General features: G+C 29.5%; 1 protein-coding gene across 1 annotated transcript in view; it reads left to right on the top strand.

Annotated features, from left to right (window-relative positions):
* Nucleotides 1–13701, top strand: part of LOC106476702 (midasin-like) — a 236786-nt gene that overhangs the window by 50464 nt on the left and 172621 nt on the right. Inside the window, exons 17-27 of the mRNA XM_022381378.1 lie at nucleotides 895–1013; nucleotides 1550–1689; nucleotides 3009–3113; nucleotides 3509–3694; nucleotides 4952–5027; nucleotides 5972–6237; nucleotides 7630–7808; nucleotides 8238–8329; nucleotides 9654–9770; nucleotides 12136–12282; nucleotides 12934–13078. Of these exons, the coding sequence (XP_022237086.1) occupies nucleotides 895–1013; nucleotides 1550–1689; nucleotides 3009–3113; nucleotides 3509–3694; nucleotides 4952–5027; nucleotides 5972–6237; nucleotides 7630–7808; nucleotides 8238–8329; nucleotides 9654–9770; nucleotides 12136–12282; nucleotides 12934–13078 (1572 nt within the window). The remainder of the gene's footprint in view (nucleotides 1–894; nucleotides 1014–1549; nucleotides 1690–3008; nucleotides 3114–3508; nucleotides 3695–4951; nucleotides 5028–5971; nucleotides 6238–7629; nucleotides 7809–8237; nucleotides 8330–9653; nucleotides 9771–12135; nucleotides 12283–12933; nucleotides 13079–13701) is intronic.

The following is a 13701-nucleotide window of genomic DNA, read 5'->3' as shown; positions in this document are numbered from 1 at the left end:
GAGCGGCGACCATTTTTTTCAAAAAGGCGTATGACAGTTTCAAGTAGCCTATAACCTTCTTACACATCTATAAAACAAAGAAAAAGTTTCATAGAAAACGGTGCACTCGTTTTCCCGTGAAAAGCGAACAAAAACATGTCCGCGAGCGTTACCGACAGACAGACAGACAAATTGAGATAAAGCTTGTTTCGGCTTCTCTGGTGTATGAAACGTGAAGATATGCAAAAAGTACACGATTCTAAGCAATGTACAGACAAAACTCTTATTTTATTTATATAGATTGTTTATCAGAAAATTGTATAGAAAAATGCATTGTTTATCAGAAAATTGTATAGAAAAATGCATTGTTTAGTGAAAAATTCTATAGAAACTGCAATGAATACAAGATTTTTTTCAAGCACAGTAATGCATTGCTTTCTCAAGAATTGTGCAAAAAAATTCTTTATTTTAAAGTTGTATAGAGAAATGCATTATTTAAGAACAAATTGTATAGGAAAATTATTTACTAAAAATTAAAAATTATGAAAGACTTTTGTAGAAAACTGCACTATTTACGTAAGATTTATTTAGAAAAGTACATTGTTCATTAAAGGTTGTTCCATGTCTAGACATGAAATTATGTTGAACATAATGTAAACTAGAAATATTAGTTTTAATAATTATTACTTTATTTAAAGTGCCTATGGTAGATGTTTTTATATGAGAATATCCATCAAATGTTTGTTTTAGAGTAATTATAAGGTTGGTTTTGAAATATGAAAGTTCATAGTATTTATCAAACTTTTCATTTGTGAACTCAAATCTATTATTCTGATACATAATGTGTCAAACAAATGCATTATCTCTCAGAAAGTTGTTTTCATATTTCAAATCTTTACTGTTTTCTTTCACAAGAACCCACAGAAGAAACACAAAATACAAAAGAAAAATGGTTGAAACTTGGGCAAAAGATACATCAGTATAAAGTACAAGTGAAGCAAGCAGAAAATGCCTTAGCTTTTAACTTCATAGAGGTACCAAAAACGAACTTTTATTATTACATTCTTTTTCTGTTTAATTTAAACTGTTTATGGCTAAACCTTTCAATTTTTAGCATACCAGATCACTAATTATGACATACCTAATAACACAGTGCTGTCTTTATGATGCTTCATTATTGAGTATCCAATCATAAATTAAACAAGTTGTCTTTAGAAATCTTAAGAGATTTGTAAAAGTTATCATCTATTTTATAAAAATGGTATTGCTGCAGAATTTGTGCAAATTTGTTTTTGTTGTTAGATTAATTGCTATTTTTATATTCCTTAAAAAATAAAAGTTCTCCAAGATCTTCCTGTGAAATATAGTAAAATATATTACATATTAGCATTTTTACTAAGAAATGGTGCAGAATATAACATTACTTCATTAAAACTGTTGAATGATAGTATTGTATTTTGTGAAGAAGTGAATAAATATAAAGTAAAACTTCAAACAGTTCCTAAGTTACTTATTTTGAGTCCATTTGGACTGAGTTAACTAATGTCTGCTTGCATTATTCTTTTTCAAGGGAAGTCTGGTGAAAGCCATGAAAAATGGAGAGTGGATACTGTTAGATGAAATTAACCTTGCAGAAGCTGAAACTCTAGAGGAATGTCTGGGAGGAATTTTAGATGGTAACAGTGAAAGCATGCTTCTCTTGGAAAGAGGGTGAGTTTAAAAGTGTGTTTATAAATATGTTTACAGTGTACACTGATTTCACAAATGATCTGCATTTTATGAGCCACTTGTCACAGCCATAAGTGCAAAACTTGGTGCTTTGAGCATTCAAATTGGGTTGAAAAAGAATGGCAAAAGATCATTGGGCATGATGAATCCTTCTACTCATTTTGGACTTTGGACATTTGGTCTGGGTTTGAAAACAACTTTGAGAATACTTTGGATGTGAATAGTGAAGGTGTAATTTTAATTGGAACCATGAAGATTGATGGAACAAAATTGTGGTGTTGATCTATTTTTGTTTTATTGAATGTGGGTAATATTTAAGGGTATCATTAATGTTTTTTGTATTTGATATTCTGGACAATGTTGAATTGCATGCACTGATGGAATTCAATCAGGAAGGATGGAACCAGCTTCAGTATAATTATTTATCATGCCATATTAAGCAGTAACTTAAGGAAAATGATGTCTAGAAGTTGCTATGGTCAATCCTTACCCCTGACATTGAAATACCTTGGGATGTTTTGGAATGCTACCTGGAGGACTGAAGTTGAAATACCCCTAAAATTTCATTGCAAGAGAAATTCTGGTCTGTTTCAATATATGTGTTCCAACAGTTTGTAGCAAGTGTTAGTTAAACAGCTTTACCTATGATTAACTCCTAATATGTGTTCAAACCCAAATGAATTAGAGCTGCAGCTTCAGAATGTAAGTCTTTTTCTCATGGTATGCTGTTCCATAATTTTTCTAATACATGTAAATATGTATGATATTGAGTAATTTGATAAGAATGATGAAGTAAAATAATGTGTAATTAGACTGAAATAAAAAAATATATGAGCAAATACAAATAGAATAAAATAGATTTAATTAATTGTTTAGATTGTGTAGTATATATAACTTCAGATTATTTTGTGTTTCAAACTATCAGTTGACTCAAATGTATGATTGATGATACAGGTAATTTTTTAAGCTTCATTACACTACTATTTGGAAAAATGAAGTAAACACTGTACAGATAATTATCTTATGTTTTGATCTGTGAAAGTTAATAATGTGATAGTTAAAGCTCCTCTATTTAATGTTTTGCAACCTCAATTCAGTTGTTTAAGTAGACTATTTTTATCAGATGCCAAATGCATGTTGACTCAAACTTTCTAGCTTTAGTAAACTAGCAACACTGAATATTGCTATTTTTCATTAATTTGGTTTAATTTATATGGATAAACTACCAGTAGTTTGTATAGAAAAAATTGTACATTGTGAAGGAAAAATTATTTTAAGTGCTAGTCTTTTTTTTATTTCAGTGACAACCAACTACTGAAGAGACATCCTGATTTTCGACTGTTTGCCTGCATGAACCCTGCTACTGATGTAGGGAAAAAGGATCTGCCACCTGGTGTCAGAAACAGGTTACTGAAAATTTCTTTTTATTATTGATTCCTGCCATCTTTTTTTTTTTTATCTTTGGAGTGATGTTTTGCAGCTTTAATTTGAAAGTATTAAGTTAATTTGAGCAAAATAAAAGTATTTCATAAATGAAATTTATAGAACCAAGCTGAATGTAAATGTCTAATAAAATTACCTATCATTAAAAAGAGTAATTCCAAAAGCAAAAAAAAAATATTTCTTTTATAAGAGAAGCTTTCTGAATATTTATCTACATTAAACCCTTTTTTCAGAAATCTGACAAATAATACAGTCTCAGTATTTTTTATTAATAAAGATCATGAAAAGTTTATTTTTAGTACCATTGCGATTTTTCTTACTGTTAATGTTTACTTAAGTTTTCTTGTATTGGAAACAGATTTACTGAATTCTACATGGAGGAACTGGAGGATAAATCTGACTTGCGTATTCTGATAGAAAGTTATCTCCAAAGTTTGACATTAACATCACAGATGATTGAGGGTGTTGTACAGTTTTATTTACACATCAAAGGTAAAGCCCTTCAGCACCTGACTGATGGCACAGGTCATCACCCTCACTACAGGTAGAGTGTATATCATGATATACAATGTAAATTAGATAAATATATTGTTTTAATCGGTATCTTATTAACACAGAAAAATTCAAAGACATTAACTTTGTTAATATCAAACTGAACTGAATATTTTAATTTACAGAATAGCTTATCACATCAGTGAGACTCAAGTCTTTTAAAAAATTTACTTTGTAATGAAAGTTTTTAGACATTTAACTCTATATTGAAGATGCATAATCATACCATTTAGACTTTTTACTGAACTTGTATAATCACAACAATAAGACTTTACTCAGTACTAAACATAAGTCACAGAAGTTAGGCCTAATTCTTTACTGAGCATGCTTAGCCACAGAAGTAATGATATGATTTTTATCATCTATATTAGGCTTATTGGTTTTCAGTGCTTCTCTGGCTTTCAGCATTCAAACTGTTAATTTAAAATTACTGTATTGCATATATATAAACAATATTTCAGGTAAACGTTTGTCTCTCTCCTTTCAACCCAGCTAATAAGTTCTGATATTGAACCAAAGGCCTCCTGGGCTGCCTGCTTTGTAGAAGGCAAAAGATAGACATGAAATACTATTTTTACACACCTCTGATTGGATACTTGTAATGGACAATTTAATCGTGATATTAGAAAACACATAAACATCTACAGTCTATAGTGATTGTTGTCAGAAATGATATGCATATTAAAATTCGATGACAAGGAACCCACTTTGAGACTAATAATTGCTGGAGACGGCTTGAATGGGTAATGAAAAAAAAAGGTACCTGATGATGACAAAACCTTGTCGAAACGTTGTACATTTGCTGTTAAACTTATATTAAAGTTTTTTTTCATTACCCATTCAAGCCATCTCCAGCCATTAATAGGCATATTAGTTTTCAATACTTCACCAGCTTTTATCATTGAAACCTTAAGTTTAGCATTAGGATCATTTGGAATTTATACCCGAGTTAATTTTGTTTTTCAGAGTTCTAACCTCTTTGCAGCATTTTTATTTTATTTTATATATTCAGAAGAATGTTTTTACATATTAATAGCTTATTAGCTTTTAATTGAATATGCTGTTATTCATGGCAAATCTTAGTTCCCTCTGAATTTGTAAATTCAGCTGCTATTTTTTTGCATATTGTTTTATGATTTACCTTATATGTAGGCTTCTTAAGTGATATTTAAGCATATAATTGTCATTAATTTTTACTATGAGGAATTGAAATTGGTAGTTGATATATGAAGCTTTTTTTTTTCATTAGTTTGAGGACTCTCTGTCGAGCCTTGAGTTATGCATCAGCCAATCCATTTCTGAGTGTATCTCGATCTTTGTATGAGGTAATACTTTACTATGTGTTTTTATAAAATTTAGTAATAAAAAATTTTCGAAATTAGAATTTTTTGTAAAAGCAAACACACACACATATATTTATCATATTGTTTTGATACAACCTTATAAAATAAAATACTTTCTTTACACTTAAGATTAATTAACTCACTTGACACATAGAATCAATTAAAAAAGGTTACATATTGCCAGTAATAACTGTGTTTGTTAAGTAATAATTTGAGCTTCATTCATTAAGTTTTAATTTTTTAAGATAGTGAAATAATACACAATAAATTGCATCCATATGTATTGTAAACTCAGTTATTGCTCTAAAAAAAGTGAATATGTTTGTTTTACAAACAATCTTGAATGTGGAAAATGAAGCAGACTTTTTTTATGTGTTCAGAATTAATAATATATTGAACTTAATGTATCCATATGATAGTTCCAGAGTATTATTATTACGGGTAATGATTTTAGTTTGGTCTCTGTATTGTAATCATACTTACACAGAAAAGAGAAACTGTATATTTGGAAATTAATGTTAAACTTAAAGTTGTTGAAGGACTTAAGTTATATTGAAAAGATTATCTTAGAGATTAAAAAAGTCATTTAGTTGTCTTCTATTCATGTAGTAGTTGGTAAAGACAATAAAAGCTATCTTACTTATTTAGAATATTAATAATGTGTTTATTTTAGAAATATAACCATAAGGGCATATATAAGGAATTATTTTGTAACTATTAAGTTAGAAGATAATTTTTCTGTTACATGCTTTTTTTAATTTTGAAGGTTTTATTTAATGGCAAGAAAGTTACTATCCTTCCAGTTACTAAAAATTTAACTTCATAAAATTATTTGACCAATCTTGTAAATAACAGAAAACTTCTTACAGTTTAAGAAACTACAAATTATAAATCTGAATTTTCAAAAGTTTTATGTGTTTTTATAGGCTTTTTGTATGAGTTTCTTGACTCAAGTTGATCAAATTTCTCATTCTTCTGTTGAGAAACTTGTATCCGAATATATTTTGGGCAAGCAGAAACTAGAATCTCATTTCAAACAGCGGCTTCCACCACCCCCTGGTGATACACATCTTTGTTTTGAGGGATACTGGATTCTTCGAGGACCCAATGATCCCTTTGTTTTGGAAAATTACATTTTAACTCCAACTGTTAGGCGTAATCTTAAAGATTTAGCAAGAGTAGTAGCAGCTAGGTATGTATATGTTTATATAGTAAATCTTTTTATTGATGAAGGAGATATCTTAGGTTTTAAAAGTTTTGACTTATTAGGTTGTATATCTAATAGATATGGATGTGTCATAGAATGTAACAATCTGACTTGTGCAAGGAAGATAACCTTGGGTGTGACTGATGCAGGCATTAGAGCATTTGAGTTTAATTTATCAACTTTATAGTCGAGCAGAATCTGATGATTTGCAGAGAAGCAATCAGTAGAAGACTGAAATACAATTTTTGATAATAAAATGTTTGGTAAAAACTTCTTTTTTTATTTTCTTCAACTGCAGTTGTAACATCATAAAATCAAATGTGTGTATATAACTGTATATGCTTCACATGCAATTTTAATTGATTGGTTCTTTTTTTTTTTACATATGCATTTGGAAAGACTAAAGAAAAGTATATAATCTAAAGAAATGAACAAGTTAAATACATTTTTATTACGTTTATTTTTCTTGGGTTATTGAGTGGATTGTACCATCTATCTTAAGCTGTTTTGTTCTTAAATATAAGGCACTATGTTTTGTGCATTTAATGTGTATATGTATGCTAAGCATGAATTATTTTTATGTGAAATATACAAGTAGGAATAAGAGGTATATCATTGTGTGATGTGAAAGTTATGGTCTACAGAAATTGGAAAATATAAAAAAAATTATTATGTAATAAAAGTTCATCTTCTCTTTTTATTTTATACAAGGAATTGAAAATTGACGTTTTTATAGTTTAGGTGTAGCTTATCATTTTAAGTGTGCATGTTGTATTTGTGTTTAAGCTTATTTTTATATAAAATATACAATGCTTATATTTTATAAAACTACCTCATGCTAACTGAGGTTATAAATTTACAGTTTTATAGTGATATATGTTTGTTTCATTTTGTCAGTGGTGCGATTGTTATCACTGTGCTTCACTACTCTTGGGTTTGCTAGTGAGAGTTGATTATTTCATTTTGTTTCGTTAGACAGAGAGAGAGCCAACTTTATTATAGGAAGTGAAATTTACTGTACTGGAAATGTTTTTGCATTTTCTAATGATTATTGTAAATTGATAGTAGACATTTTCAATTGCTAATGAATATGACTAATGGGCTAGGTTAAAAAAAACGTACTCCCAATATTTTATTATGTAAGGTTTATCAATGGATTAATTACATCACACCACAATAGCCTAAGTGTATATGTCACAGTGAATGGCAGAATAGTTTGAAGTATTACAGCAGAAAGTAGTAAAAGTAGCCATGTAAAATGTGTGACTTATCAATATTCAAGTTAGATAACCTCAACAGTGAAGAATATTATAATAAAAATGAGCAAATAAATAAATAGCTGTAAATAACTTTGTTTTTGTTTTGTGGTAATTTCAGACGACATCCAGTCTTATTACAAGGAGAAACATCAGTTGGTAAAACTAGCTTAATTACCTGGCTTGCTCATGCAACTGGAAATCATTGTATTCGTGTTAATAACCATGAACACACTGATCTTCAAGAATATGTGGGAACTTACAGTTCTGATGCAAATGGAAAACTTGTATTTAAAGAAGGTATTGTATGCAAAAAAAAAGCTTAGTAGCTATTTTTAACATTATTAAGTGGTAGAAGTTTTCTGTGATATGATATGGTTTCCACCTGGACAACTTTTTTTTTAATAATTTTAAGTGTACGTTTTTTGTTTTTTTTGTGTTAAAATATTGTGGTCAATGTAAAATTTTAAGTGTATTGGTAAAACTTGCTTTAAAACACTGATGATAAAAAAATCATTACTTGTTTTTTTTAATATGTCCTGGATATTAAGTTTGTATGTTAGCTTTTATTGATTAATTTTACATATGTTTAAATATTTATTTGATGAACAAGATAAATATTACTGACTGTAATATTTTTTAAATGTATGCTATAAAAAAAACTTGGTGTATAATGTTAAACAACAAGGAGAATAAAAGAAATTACCATATGAAAAATTCTTATTTCAGGTGCTTTAGTGGAAGCCATGAAGCAAGGTCACTGGATAATTTTAGATGAACTGAATTTAGCTCCTACTGAAGTGTTGGAGGCTTTAAATCGAGTAAGTTGTCAGGCACAAAATGTATATGATAGGTTATTATAAAGATGAATGTATACAAGACATTTTTCTTTATACCAAGAAACATATAATTAACCTCATAGGCAACAAAGATATTGAAATTAAAGAATAGGTTAAACAATCGCCAATTTTTTTATTTTAAGAGGATAACATTTTGAGCTAGCACTCTTTGTCAGATTGTACAGATCGTGATTGTTGTAAGGTATATGATCTACCGAAGAGCACTAGCTCAAAACATCATCCTCTTAAAATACAAATATTAAAAAACTTTACAGTTGTTTAATCTATTCTTTAATTTTTCTTTATAGCACCATAGTTTTTTAAGACTTAAATTCATTAAATATTGTAAATCTTTTTCATGGGTTATTAAAGCAATAGCTCATTTTGTTACTTTTTATATTTTTTACCCATTATCAGTTTGCAGAAGATAAAAATCTTCCAAGGACTATATTTAAAATATATACTTGAGGGCTCCATTACTCATGCTATTTTAAAATTGATTGGCTCTTTTAAGCATTGATAACAGTAAATTTCAAATACTATGTGCAGGTGGTTTTAGTAAATTTTCCACAGATGATGTCAGTATCTGTTTTCCCCTGATGTTTGGCTCACTTATTGCTCCAACAATTTTGATTATGAACATACAATGTGGAATTAAAAAACAGCACAATACAACTTATGTACACCAGTTTTGTTACGTTTTGAGTGGTTAAACAGATAATTAAAAACATTGTAGCACAAGGCATTCCACTTGTGAAGAATTCCTTTTTCCTTGGGATGGTGAGTGGATTCTGCCATCTATTTTATGCTTTTTTGTTCTTAAATAATATAAAATGCTTTGTTTTGTACATTGAATACGTGTTAATGTATAGGTACATATGCTTCCCTACCTTTCCTTTACTACTGGTTTTTGGAAATATGTATTATATGGTGTTATTTCATTTTGTTCTGTATGCTTGTATTCTTTGATGGAAAATCATGATCATATCAGTTCTTTGTGTATCAATGTTTTGATGACTTCTTTTTTAGAATTTTATAAACAACTTGCTGAAGGCATTTGTTTTTATATTTTAATCTCCATAGTTTGTGTTCATACATTTTTATATCTGAGTAAAAATATTGCTCTTGAGATTGTAAGTTAACAGTAATATCTGTTTTAAAAATTAGCTGAAAGTTTGAAGATTAAGTGTGTTTTTTCAAGAGAGAAACTGTAGATGTATATAATTTCTGATCACTTCTAATGTCTGCTAATGTTGTAAAAAATATTTGTTTAAAGTAGAATAACAACTTTTTATTTTATTTGTAGGTACTTGATGATAACAGAGAATTGTTTATCCCAGAGACTCAGCAAATTGTCAGAGCTCATCCCCGCTTCATGCTATTTGCTACTCAGAATCCACCAGGTCATTATGGAGGAAGGAAGGTGAATATTAGGGAAATTTTCTGTGTGAAACAAATTCAATACATATTTCTTGTTTGATACTGACTTACTTTTTAATCTTTTAAGTTTCCTAAAATACACCAAATTTTTGACATATCTCTAGTTATATAGTCATCTAACTCAATAAATACATAAAAGTTCCTATAAAAAATCGTATTTGAACCTGTGCTAATAGATAATGCTTTTTGTATCAAAACTGAATATTAAGGCCATGTTGATACTAAGGTAAATTTTATTTTGTTAATGTTTCAAGAATTAAAGTTTACAGTAATGTGAATTGGATAAAGTTTTAGGAGTAAAATGTGTATTGAATGAAATACAGTTTTTGAGTTAAATTTTGCTTTTATTGCATTTGATACATTTTAAAATTTGTTTTATGAAATATCATTATTCTGTTATTGAAACTGTTTGTTCAGATTAGTGAGGGAATGTATGTTAATGTGAAAATCACATGAATTGTATAAGTGACAGGTAAATTATCTTTCAACAGCCAAGTAAAATATCTAAAGATATAAGAAAGTCAGGTTCATCTTTTCTCATTAAGAATTCCTGTAAGTAGCAAGTAAAATTATCTAAAGATGTACATAGGAACAAAGAGAACAAATTCTTCTTTCTTCCTAAATTTCTCTTATTCAGTAATCCAGTAAGGAGCAAGGAAAAGCACATCAGATGATGAATATTCCAACCTCAATAAGACATTATGATTTATATTGAAATTTTTATTAATAAGTAAAGGTGTGTACATTTTATTAAAGTGTAAAATCTAAAATGCTTCATGTTTTTTTTCTTTCTATTGCACCATTTTCCTCATTTTCATTTCAAAATAACAGTTTTAATTATGAAAAATTTACAGTTTTGCTTTGTTTGTGTCATGATATAAGAGACTTTCATTCAGATAGTATTAATTTAGTGAATGTTTTATTATTGTTTAGTTTTTGTTATAATAAGAGTTAAAAACAGATTATTATAGAAGTTTTGTTAGTAATTCATTGTTGTTGCGGCCCACCTATATACACACAATTGTGGTAGTAACGAAAATATTGAAGATTAAAATTATGCTGTATAACCATGTCAACAGATTTTGATAAATTGGTAGAAAAGGGATCTCAACTTTTGGTTAAAAGACAGTGACCTAAGAGAGTTTGTTAAACAACAACAAGAACTGAAAAGAAAAGAATGGCAACAGAAGAGACACATTGAGAAAGAGAAAGTCTGAAAGAAGAAAAAGGGAGGAGAGACTAGAAATAGAGTGAATGATAATACAAATTGAAGAAAAAGAGAGAGAGGAGAGACTAGAAATAGAGAGAATAAGAACACAAATTAAGATAGCAAAACTCACCCAACCAAAAGAAGGACCCAAGAATGACAATGGAGTCAGGGCTAGCTGACCCAAGCTGCCCAAATTTGATGAACATAAAGTTGACATGGATGCTTTCCTGGAGAGATATGAAAGATTCGCCCAAAGTCAGAACTGGGACGAAGGTGACTGGGCAGTCTATCTCAGCCCACTTGTCACAGTAAAAAGGCCTACAAGTATATGCAGGCATGATGTCAGAAGATGCCATGGATTATGATAAATTAAAAGTAGCTGTACTGAAATGATATGAACTTGCCGAAGAAGGTTTTCATTGGAAGTTTAGAGGAGTTAAACAGACACTGGAGAAAATGTATTTCAGTTTGTGGCACATCTATGGCAATATTTCACCAGGTGGACTAACATGGCCATGTGTGAAAATAGTTTTGAGGGGCTGGCAGACCTATTAGTATGTGAACAGTTCATGACCACGTGTTCAACTGACATGTCACTGTTCTTAAAGGAAAGAGCACCAAAAGATGTAGACAAGATGATCAAGCTGGTAGAACAGTATATGGAAGCTCATGGAGGTAGTATAACTGGCAAGTCCAAAAATGTCCAGTTAAACTTGAAACCAGTAATGGCTGACCAGAAGCAGGAGTTTACCAAAGGTGACAGGAGGTTACTAGACAGAAGGGAGAAGAGATGTTATGTGTGTTATGTTCGGGGCACATTGCAGAAACCTCAACATAAACCAGCTGGAGCCATTTACAAAGACAGTGCTGGTAAGAAACAAGAAAAGAGTGACTGGCACTATGGATGCTGCTACCAGAAGTAAGAGAATCAAGAATACTTGTCAAATTCAATACAATTGGCAAAGAACAGATTTTTAAATTCTGACAGTTTGATTACCACATCGTAAAATAACACAAAACTCTGAACTACTATATTCATAATATACTTCAGTATCAGTTAAACTGTATAATTTTAGATTTTCTAATTCACCACTGTCTAATTGTGAATAACATATAAACAAGTTTGTTTTAATCTTAGGTTCTTTCCCGAGCTTTCCGTAATCGTTTCATTGAGCTTCATTTCACTGAAATCCCTCAACCAGAACTAGAGACTATCTTGCATCAACGATGTGATCTCCCTTTGTCATATTGCAAGAAACTGGTTGCTGTAATGCATGATTTGCAGGTATAGTGTCATCTGTGTACACACTCATCTTTGTGATGCATTTTTTGTATGTGCTTAAAAATTTCAAGTATCTTAAGGATACTATTTATTTGTTTGAAGATTAATGGGAAATTAAAAATTTTCAATTGAGTTTAAAATGATTAATTATTGTACTAAGCTATGAACATCTGAGAAATTTTTAATAAAAGAGAATTTTTTTTATCTTTTACTAGTTCATTTGTTAGCTTTTTCTCTGCACTCTACTGTTTTTAATCTCTGAATTATTATTATTATTATTATTAATTTTTAAAGATGCAAGACTTAAATTTCCCATCACAAAAGGCTATCTATAAGTCTTTCTGTCATAGATTTGTTGGATTTTGCATCATTATTTCATAAAATAATGTGAAGTAGAAATAAACCTTATGGAATGGTTTAGTGAAGTCAAACAATTATTGACACTGAGTAGTTTATAAAAAAAAGAAAGAAATAAGCTATTCACTTTGAAAATTACTGAATTACAAATGATAATGATGTTTAATACTTCCACTAACTTTCTACTTCTACTTATTTATAGCACATTCATTGTAAATAGTTTGAGTACTAGATTTTATGAGATTAAAAATCTTTGAACCATGTAATTTTTACTTTTTTTTCTTTTCAAATTGTTAGATGCGACGTAGAGAAAGTGGTGTTTTTGCTGGAAAACAGGGGTATGGTACTCTAAGAGATCTATTTAGATGGGGTGAAAGATACCGCCTTGCTAGCTCCCCAACCACTAAATTTTATGACTGGGATCAACATATTGCTGATGAGGGTAAATATTCTGTTGTTGTTTTTTTCCTCACTTTTAGAAACTGTAAGAGAGTAATAGAAGTGTTTGATATAAATTTATAGAAAAATGTGTTCAGTGTTAGGGAGTTGTTCCCAATTTTTACCATTTTCATTCATGTACTAAATGTACACTTCTGGAGATTTTATGGGCTTTAAACTCTCCTTTATTAAGTTTCACAGTACTTTTGTTTATAATGATTAATGTCCAGTAATACTTGTTCTAAAATACTAGCTTATGTATACCAGGAGAAATGCTGCCTAAACAGCTGTTTGTGCTAGTAATTACTAATTCTAGTATTAACCTTTTCGAGATGGGTCACAGGTGAAAGGCTATGTCATCTTGTTTGTTGACTCACATTCATAATTTTATTGAACCGCTATTTCTTGAATTTATGTCAATCAGTTTGGAATCAAACTGTAGATTATAATTCAAATTTTAGTACTATATATTACTCAATTTCTTAATTTAAAAGCAAATATTAAACAAACACAGTTAAACGTCGATTCTTGTGTGTCACATGGTATGTTAAATGCAGCACTGGTTCATATTAGATGTTTGTGAAGTCAAAATACTAAGTCTATAGTTTTGTACAAAAAACCGATATT

This window comes from Limulus polyphemus, unplaced genomic scaffold (genome assembly GCF_000517525.1).
Source record: "Limulus polyphemus unplaced genomic scaffold, Limulus_polyphemus-2.1.2 Scaffold158, whole genome shotgun sequence".
Lineage (NCBI taxonomy): Eukaryota > Metazoa > Arthropoda > Merostomata > Xiphosura > Limulidae > Limulus > Limulus polyphemus.
This window is presented reverse-complemented; position numbering and strand designations above follow the sequence as displayed.